This window comes from Leiobunum rupestre, chromosome 4, assembly GCF_980474605.1.
Source record: "Leiobunum rupestre chromosome 4, qqLeiRupe1.1.hap1, whole genome shotgun sequence".
NCBI lineage: Eukaryota > Metazoa > Arthropoda > Arachnida > Opiliones > Sclerosomatidae > Leiobunum > Leiobunum rupestre.
In genome coordinates, this window is record NC_143387.1 from 48484838 (window position 1) to 48495258 (window position 10421).

Below are 10421 nucleotides of genomic sequence, written 5' to 3' on the forward strand. Positions count from 1 at the left end.
TAGATGCCACCTCCCCACCCAAAAATCTTTCCGCGTCGTCTGCTCGCTCTATTCTCCAATAATGGAAGAAAATAAATGGATTCTAAGATTCGGAGAGCGGCAGTCTCGTAAAAGAGCCTGACGCGCGGGAAAAGCCTATTTTGAATTTGAAAGCCTCCTCCGTGGCTCGACCTTAGCAATTGACTGCTAGAAAATTCAAATTCGGACATCGCGATGCCTCTCCTCTCTCTCTCTCTCTTCCCTGAAAAGAACGAGAAATCAAAGTCTCACTCAATGAAATAAAACATTGCCTTTTTTATCCCTCGATAATCTTGATTCTCGCTATGAAAAGTCTAATCAGGGCTGCGGCTCGGGTCAAAATGTCTGGTAGATAAAAGGGAAAACAATTCTGATGCTTCTAACGACTTTGAAGGGTGACAAGGGTCACGTAATCATTTTAAAAATTCGGCCCGAATTTGGGGTAGCTCCTCCCTTTCCGTACCTCGTGATAGCAGACCAAGCGAATGATAATAAGACATTTTTAAAAACCTTTTTCCGAAATTAGGACCCTTTATGAACGATTCGTTTCATAGCGAAGAGTTTAAAATCGAAATTTTCACGGAAATTTCGTTATTTTGTAAGACGTTTTTTTTAAACTGGCACATTCAATTTATTTCCCAAATGTAATTTATTTCATTCAACGTTCGATTTTAGCAACTTTTCAATAACTTTGGGAGTATGCCCGTACCTCTAGGGTCGATACGATACACCACTTTTCCCGAGGTTTTTTCGTTGAAAACTGCATTTAGGAACTTCTCCGTATTTTGATAAAGAAAAATAGCATTAAAGCGGTATGCTTAAAAATGTGAAATGAGCCTTACCGACTGTGCTTAGTAACATATTGTCCAAAAGTAAGGCTACGGCCACGATGACCAGAACCAGCTTCCGAGAGTTGCGGCATTTCTTCAGGCAATCCAATATCACATTGCGAGTTTCTCCCATTTCCACTTGCACCATCTGCGAAAAACAATTAAAACATTGAAGACGTATCAAAGAACCATACACGATTAGGTATCAACACTCTCTATTAGAACAATGCGAGTCACTTCTACCAGAGATAATAAGATATTAACCTCTCTGGACTACAGTATCTAAATCACATATATTTACGAATGTTAACGTGTCTGTCTGTCTCGCTTTCGAGTCGTCACCCTTAGAGCTCCCCGGGCCCCTTTATGTTGGTTCTCAATGTACAAATTGCGCGAACCCCGTTGGGTGCACTCTCCCAACTAGAGCTCCCTGGGCCCCTTTGTCTTCGTTCTCAATGTACAAAGTAAGCGAATCCCGTTGAGTGCACTCTCCCAACTATAGTTCCCTGGGCCCCTTTATGTTGGTTCTCAATGTACAAATTGCGCGAACCCCGTTGGGTACACTCTCCCAACTAGAGCTCCCTGGGCCCCTTTGTCTTTGTTCTCAATGTACAAAGTAAGCGAATCCCGTTGAGTGCACTCTCCCAACTATAGTTCCCTGGGCCCCTTTATGTTGGTTCTCAATGTACAAATTGCGCGAACCCCGTTGGGTACACTCTCCCAACTAGAGCTCCCTGGGCCCCTTTGTCTTTGTTCTCAATGTACAAAGTAAGCGAATCCCGTTGAGTGCACTCTCCCAACTATAGTTCCCTGGGCCCCTTTATGTTGGTTCTCAATGTACAAATTGCGCGAACCCCGTTGGGTACACTCTCCCAACTAGAGCTCCCTGGGCCCCTTTGTCTTTGTTCTCAATGTACAAAGTAAGCGAATCCCGTTGGGTGCACTCTCCCAACTATAGTTCCCTGGGCCCCTTTATGTTGGTACTCAATGTACAAATTGGGCGACCCCGTTGGGTGCACTCTCCCAACTAGAGTTCCCTGGGCCCCTTTGTGTTTGTTCTCAATTTACAAATTGGGCGAACCCCGTTGGGTGCACTCTCCCAACTAGAGTTCCCTGGGCCCCTTTGTGTTTGTTCTCAATGTACAAATTGGGCGAACCCCGTTGGGTGCACTCTCCCAACTAGAGTTCCCTGGGCCCCTTTGTGTTTGTTCTCAATGTACAAAGTAAGCGAATCCCGTTGGGTGCACTCTCCCAACTAAAGTTCCCTGGTCCCCTTTGTGTTTGTTCTCAATATACAAATTGGGCGAATCCCGTTGGGTGCACTCTCCCAACTATAGTTCCCTGGGCTCCTTTATGTTGGTACTCAATGTACAAATTGGGCGAACCCCGTTGGGTGCACTCTCTCAACTAGAGTTCCCTGGGCCCCTTTATGTTGGTACTCAATATACAAATTGGGCGAATCCCGTTGGGTGAACTCGACCAAGTATAGTTCCCTGGGCCCCTTTGTCTTTGTATTCAATGTACAAAGTAAGCGAATCCCGTTGGGTGCACTCTCCCAACTAGAGCTCCCTGGGCCCCTTTGTCTTTGTTCTCAATGTACAAAGTAAGCGAATCCCGTTGGGTGCACTCTCCCAAATAAAGTTCCCTGGGCCCCTTTATGTTGGTACTCAATGTACAAATTGGGCGAACCCCGTTGGGTGCACTCTCTCAACTAGAGTTCCCTGGGCCCCTTTATGTTGGTACTCAATATACAAATTGGGCGAATCCCGTTGGGTGCACTCGCCCAAGTATAGTTCCCTGGGCCCCTTTGTCTTTGTACTCAATGTACAAAATAAGCGAATCCCGTTGGGTGCACTCTCCCAACTATAGTTCCCTGGGCCCCTTTATGTTGGTACTCAATGTACAAATTGGGCAACCCCGTTGGGTGCACTCTCTCAACTTTAGTTCCCTGGTTCCCTTTGTCTTTGTTCTCAAAGTACAAAGTAAGCGAATCCCGTTGGGTGCACTCTCCCAACTAGAGTTCCCTGGGCCCCTTTGTGTTTGTTCCACGAAGCCCTGACTCGTTATTTATTTATGATTATAGAATCAATTAACCACCTGAGATTGGTAATCGTGAAAAGGAGACGCGACGATATAAGACGCTTTTAGATTTTTAAATCGAGACATATTTATCTTTTTTCTTGGCATGTGTCAAAAAGTACTCTCGCGTTATGTCTTAAGCTCGTAAATTGTTTCTTAAGCTTGCGGATTTCGTCTTGCACTGTAAGAGTTGTACGATCAACTCAGCTAGCTGTTAGCCTACAGTATATAGCTAGTAATATAATAACCTTCTACGAGAACAACCACCCTCGGTACTCGCTGGAACTGTTCCCCGAAGTAATTATTAAATGAAAATCGCTCGGCTGGGTCGAGGCTCAATCGGCCGTGAGAAAAAGAGCCGGCAAAGTTTCATTTAGGATTCCCAGATGAAAGTAGACCAGCTCCCAAAACGTACATTAAACCAACCGCGTGTACCGCAACCATACCAAAGTCTCTAAGAGAGGCTACGCCTCTCTCAAGAGATAAAAATAAATTCCGTAAAAATAATTCTTTCAAAATAACGAAAAAGAGATGAAGAGTCGCGTCATTTTCGTATATTCATTAAGCGAACTGGGCTTGTTAACGAGCAAATAATAAATTTTTGGATAAACAGACGTTCGCGGCGACCCACTCCGACGCGTTAGCGAGTTCTCAACGCGTAAACTACGGCGAAAATTTAAGTCTTAAATCTTAAAACGCCACTTAAAGAGCGGTTTAGAAGTGGCGGCGTCATCGAGCCCTATCCAAATATTCGTATCGCAGGCGCGGCACCTTGAACCAGATATACGGGTCGACTACGCGGATAAGTTGATTAAATTTTTCGCGAGTAATAACGGCATATAGGCTTAAGCGACCTAGTTATATTGGAAAACTCACAAAGGGATGAAAAATTTCATAAGAGCCCGCCGCCGCTTTACCATACATGTCCGACCCTTGTTATTAAGGGCATCGTTCTATATATAAAGATATATCCCCTTGGCCCTTTCGTAATCATAAAAAAGGCACCTCTCCGCCGAATTCCACAACTTTTTTCGAGGCGCCGTACGCGGAGATAGGGCCAGCCGGCTTCCCCGAGATAAGAAAAATATATCGAGATAGAGTGCAAATGCATCCCCGCGCCCTATCTTACCGGGTTGCCAGTGGCGCCCTCTCCCCTTTCGAAGCATCCTCGGGCCGTCTCCGCGGGTGGATTCTCCGACGCGGATGCGTTGCCAAGGGCAACAGTACGGTATTTAAAATAAAGGGCGGGTTACCCGGTGACGCGAGCGCCTTCAGGAATTTCAGCCGTTTGGCCATTATTCCGGGGAATTCGGCCGGAGAATCCCGATTTCACGAAATAATAAAGCACTCCCTCCTTATCACCCCCCGCCACTTGATCGCCCCTGTTTCAGAATGGGACATTTCGGCCCTGGATTTATAACGAAAGTTCTCCGTAAACGAGCGACTTTGACTACTACGACGGCAGACGCGACGTTTTTCGGTCGCGCCCAAATGCTCCGACGTCAATTTCGAAAACATTCGATGGCTCCGTTACGAGATTTTTTTTAAGTTGACGCTCTAAAAAGCTAGTTTCGTAGTCGAGGGAATCGCTGGTCAGGAAAATATATTTCCATTTGATCAGCTTTTCAAAGTAAAGAGGTTAAGTCCCGACTGTTACGAACGGGAGCGTCTACGCGTAACCATCAGCTGTTGATCGAATGCTGAAAAATATCTCATCGTGGCTCGCGACTTGGAAATTATAATTTTATTGCGAAATTATAATTTCTGTTTGCTTATACTAATATAACGTATTCGGGTTAACAGGGAATATTTGCTCGCAATTACGGCCACTGTTTTCGGGATTCCCGGAAGATAGTCTCCGCCTACAAGGAGAGAGAGAGAGAGATTGCACGAGGAAAAGCGGAAGGGTGCGGTTTTCCTTCTGGGAATCCAGATGGGTACATACTGCCTTTCATATACTCTCCGTTCATTTGAATATATTCCTCTAATACGTATTAGATTAAGCGAGTAAATTAAATCATAGTTTCCTCAGAAATATGGCGCTCGTGAATAGCGTATATTAGAGAATTTCCGTATCCATTTCTCGAGAGGCGGGGAATGAAAAGAGTCGAGTTCTTACGACTTAATTAAATTGGGCCATAATCAGCGTTAAGAGGTTTTCGAATCGAGTTTCGTCACTTTTAATCGAATAGCTTCGACGATTACAGCGAAAAGGGGCTTCTTAATTAAGCGATGGTGAGGTTAAGAGCCACGAAACCTTTTTTCGCCCGTCTGGATCTCAAGCTTCTCCGAGAGACTAGTTTGGACGTCATTCCTTCCTAGAAGTATATTATCACGGCGCTTCTCGACCCACCGTCATCGTACAACGGAGGCTATAGTCAGCCCGGTCCGAGCGCTGACTTACATTGTCACCAAAAAAGCGGCAACTCGCGTGACAGTGGTGGCCAAACGCTGGTTTCTCGAGGAAAAGTAAACTTCCGGAAAGTTGGGAAAGAGATTCGATTGGCCTTTCCTCCGCAAGAACTAGCTGAGAGAGAAATTCGGGAGACGGGAGGGGGTTGCTCGCGGTCGACTTGATGTACGACGCTGTCAAGAGCAGCACCCGTAACCGAACCTATCTATTTCGAGAGAAACTTTCCCATTTTACATCGTTCTCGCGAAAAACGGAAACCAAGGCGAAAACGCCGACATGTTCAGACTTCGTCATGTCGAATTTTCCAAAAGCTGGCCAGAACGTTCTACTTATTTGGTAGTAGAAAGAAAATATTCCTTCCAATCTCTTTCTTGGAGTTCTCAAATCTTAATTTTCAAATATGGAGTTTGTCCTACCGCGACTGGACATAATAATAATAATATTATTAATAATAGGAGTTTATAGTACAGGAACTACAAAGTTTATACACTTATTAGCCATGTGTCTTGTGCGATATGAAAATTAAATTAAAAACAATTAAGAGAAACAATCAAATTTGAAAGTACTGCATTTAAATTTTAGATAAACAATCAAATTTAAGGAGTTACTTACTTACTTTCAACTCGTGACAAACTTGAAGTAATTTAATTTGACTTTCAAAAACCACTGTGTTCACCAGTTTTTATATTTGTCCAGACGCGCTTTAAAGCTACCCATTGCCGACTTAGCTTTAATATTAGAAGGTAAAGACTCGAGAGTTATTTGAAGAGCTTCTCAGGCCGAATGGAGTAGAAATTGTAAAATAGTTTGAAAGAGATCGGTGTATAGGCATCGGGTTGCAACAGGTTACGGCTTTGAAGATGTTGTACAACAGTACGCGAGTACTTGTTTGTCAATGCGGAGGGTTTTATGTCAAGAGGATTATTTAATTGAACCACCTACTTACTATTTACTAAATTACCGATAATTGAAGTTTGATTTTATTAACTTAGAACTAAAATAAATATTCACTTTTTGTTGTTAAAATAAGAGTTTTCCAAGTTTATTGGCGAAATATCATGATATTTTAGAATATAAAACCAAGAAAGACTCGATATTTGCAGTTTTTACAGGTATTTCACGCTTCCTTTAGCGGTGGTAATAACGCTTGACGATAGTAGCATATTTCCACTTTCGAAGAAATATAGACACATGAAACGGTAACGAGAAATAATTTTTTCTATCCTAACGAGGTATGGAAATAGTTCGGGACTTCGTTTATAAAAAATATTCGCACCATTAGTTTTAAATTAAGTGAAAAAGGAAACAATTACAATGGCAATGCGGAATGCCATTTTCCATTTCGTTTTGGTCCCGGCTGTTGCAGTTACAGCAGACGCATCGTAACAGATGTTAAAGCGTTTCGACAGACAGTCTTGATCGTTTGTTTCGAGTCATTACGATTCTATCTAATGTCCAACCCATATTTTTACGAAGAAACAAAGCGAAAACGCAATTGGCGGGAAATATCGCGTCATTGGCTGGTTTAGTAGAAGGATCGTTCTTCCTCGGGGTCCGTCTAAACAGGGGATGTATCTTGTGGGCTAGCAAAAGCTTAAGTATTCGAAATTCCAGATCGAAAATCGATGACGCAGCTGCTGTCATCGGAGGAGATCGACAGAAGTGAAATGCTTTATACTGTCCGCTCCTCCCCCCTCCCTTTCTGCATTCGAGGGAATGTGTGTGTGTGTCTGAATTTCGATTTTCGATTTCTTCCATCCCTGGGCCAGCCCTGATTAACATTCTCAACGCGATTTTGAACGAAATCGTTCCCAAACAAGTCGTTTAATAAATTTAACAAAAAAAAGGGAAATTTGAACCTTTTACAACTATCTCGACATTTATCCCTCCACCGATTCCCATTTTCCCCACCATTACTTACTTAATGAGGAAACCTTTACTACTTAATTTATATGCTTATTATTAAAATATATTACTGAAAGATTCACGCAGTTTACGTACGTTAAAACAACTGTTAAAAGCGTCGGCTACAGACAAATTAAAAAGTCATAAGAATGTTTTTTCTTAAATAAACTTACCAAAATATAAGCAAACGATGCAAAAATTATATTTTAAATGTAAGTATCATTATTTGTAAAGTCAAATTTACGAATAACGACGAGTAAAAATTAATAGCGTCTGCTTTAGGCGCTGCTACCTATCTTAGTTTCAATCGCGAACCAAAGGGGGCATAACGATAGTTTTCGGTCGCGAATTGCCAGACGTAAAAAACTGTGAAAAATATACTTATTTATAAACCAAATTCTCCCAATGTAATAATTATATAAAGGACACTTTGTTTGCAAAAGGAAATTATAAAGTTAGCCCAATTAACTAATATTTTAAGTTATTCTTATCCTAGGGAATATCGAAGATCTGAAGTTATGTCATTTGGAGAAATGATTCGCCAAAAGTTTCGTTTTATCCCGAGGTTCTGATCACTTACAGTTAGTCTGTAAAGTAAAACAATGGTAATAAGACCGTTAAATTTAATAAGAAAAATGGCAATTCTTCGGCAGAATATGCCGTCGAGGCGGTTACAAAATGAAGACTAATAAATGAACACGATAAAAGGAACGAGATGTTAAGCCACAAAATAAATTTCCAAAAAGGATATAATAAACAAAAAAGCGCTTGAATGGACAGGGCTACAGAATCAAACTTTGCCTAAGCAAATTAGATATTAAAAAAAATGAAATAGAGAACTATTATATAAGTTTTTCGTTCATTCCCAAAGGATTTTTAGTCCCAAAAATAAAAATTAGTCTATTTCCTTCCGTAACTCTATGATGGATATAGCGTTGATAGTGTGAATATTATTCTTATTATTAACTTGATTTTTGTCGCGGTCACTAACTTGTAAGTATGTCACGCAAATGTTCATGAAAACGGTAAATGATGTAAAAAAGGTTTTAACACGCGCAAAATGAACACGCGTTTTTTTAAATTAAATTTAACGGTTCTATTACCATTGGTGAGGTTTGACTAACCCTATGCATTAAGATATTAAAATAAAATAAAAACAACCACTTTTGCATAGTTAAATTATGCAAAAGTGGTTGTTTTTATTTTATTTTAATACCTATTACCATTGTTTTACTTTATTCATAATTCAATGACCTTTGGCGGCTTCTTCGAGCTATACAGTACACCGATTACACAAAAAGTACGCTCTGTACACGGTTAGAAATAAAGGTTTTAATTTCGACTTCTAAAGTGGTTAAAACTTTTTCCAATATTTAAGACCATTGCCACGGAATATATTTAAACCTTCTGCTCTCCAAACTCACTCGTTTTGTGGAGTGTTTATTTTACACTTTTAATCCATTTTACTTCATTAGCTCTATTTTCAGTCCTTTATTTATTCCCAATTGTTTTAATTATGCAATAGCTTAACCGTTAACGTGTCCAGATTACGCATAGTTTGAAGTCTAAATCAATATCCCCTATATTTTAAAACTGTAGACAAACTTTGAAATTTTCCAGGTGATTATAATTTGTTCGCAATGTGTTAATTTATTTAAAAAGAACATAACGTAGCATTCAAATACTAGCCTCGAAATTGGTCCATTGTTTCCAGTTTCTAACAAGATGAATAGTTTTTCATTTCTTCTATATTTTCATTTTGCAAAGCAATGGATGTTAGCAATAAGAAATAAAATATAATTTTATCTCGATTTCAACTATAATAACCAAACTTAATGATGAAAATATCCCGAGTAAATAGTGAGGGCCACTAGTTGAAGGAGCTGTTTCTATCGCCCTAGGTAGATAGTTCTCTCGTAATATATTATATACTTTTGGTATAGTATTGTAATATGATTTTCATGACTGCCTCATTAGACTTTCGGCGAAAACTTATAAATGTTTAGCTGACTATTCCTATAAGGCTACAGTCGAGCAAGAATTGCCATACTAAGATGTTGCCTCCAAAAAGGCTCATTCCGGAATCTGGACCAAATGGTTAAACTTTGGAAATTCGCGAATATCGAGAGAAAACGTTGTAAGGTGCTATAAATTTGATTAAATGGATCTTTGAACAGAACCGCCTTAAAGGCAGTATGAACTTCCATTTTGATGGTGGATCAACGAATTGAACAATTAACAGAAGTTTAACAGAAGCGTTATGTACGTTAAAAACAAGCCATAGCGCGGGTTAGCCGACGATTTTTCCATTTAGTTCCTACACGCCGTTTAAGGATTTCGTGGGTCGTGGGCACAATGTAATTTGGGGCCCGTTTAGGCATTTGCCTTATTTGTGGGAGCTTTTACAGTATCATTAATTGGACAAAAATGTTTAATTTGGGTTATGAAATCTACAGCACCGTTTTAATTCATATGGTTTATTTTTTTTTGGAAAATTGGGTACACAATCAAATGCGTTTTCTCTAAAAAAAATATGAAAATATTTTCTTAAGTAATCTAGTTGTCGCTCATTTCCCTGTATACATTTCTGAAACGTTAAATTTCATCCCTGGGGTTAACAACTAAATCATTTGTGCGGACCCCTGCGGGACTCCTTCTGGAACGAGGCCCCTCATGCCTATGCCTTCAGACGGTACTGTCTTTGAAGGACGGTGCTAAAGCGGCATTAACTAAAACTAATTTAGCAGCGCCCTTCTTCGTGGTGAGTTTTCGGGGTGGATGACTTGGTCTCGGCGGTGGTTGCCCATGACGCGAGAAAGCAACCCTTGCTAAGAGTAACCGGTCGTTGTAATTTGACTTTTTCGGGAAGAATAGACCACCTAACAAAATCAAATTACATACTCGATGTCGGATTGCGGTTTTTCAATTCAACCAAAAGAAATGATAACCGTTCTTAAAACATCTTTAAGAGCAAATTCAAACATTACTTACAATTTGCACCTCAATGCAGATTCCTAGGAAACCGGTTTTACAGGAAAACGTGGATATTTTTGCCAATAAACTACTGGAGAATTGGTAGGGGAGTTATATTTAGTATTCCTGGATAAAACTGGGATTTAAATTTTGGAGCTGTCGGAGGCGAGAAAGAGTGTCCCGAACGGAACTTGTTGATCAAG

The 10421-nt window shown here is 40.5% G+C and overlaps 1 protein-coding gene across 1 annotated transcript in view; it reads right to left on the reverse strand.

Moving 5' to 3' along the window:
- Window positions 1-10421, reverse strand: part of LOC149948069 (synaptic vesicular amine transporter-like) — a 31728-nt gene extending 21307 nt beyond the window's left edge. The window contains exons 1-2 of the mRNA XM_090171591.1: window positions 10237-10421; window positions 861-996 (exon numbers count right to left, since the gene is read on the reverse strand). Coding sequence (XP_090027717.1) covers window positions 861-996 — 136 coding nt within the window. The 5' untranslated portion in view covers window positions 10237-10421. The remainder of the gene's footprint in view (window positions 1-860; window positions 997-10236) is intronic.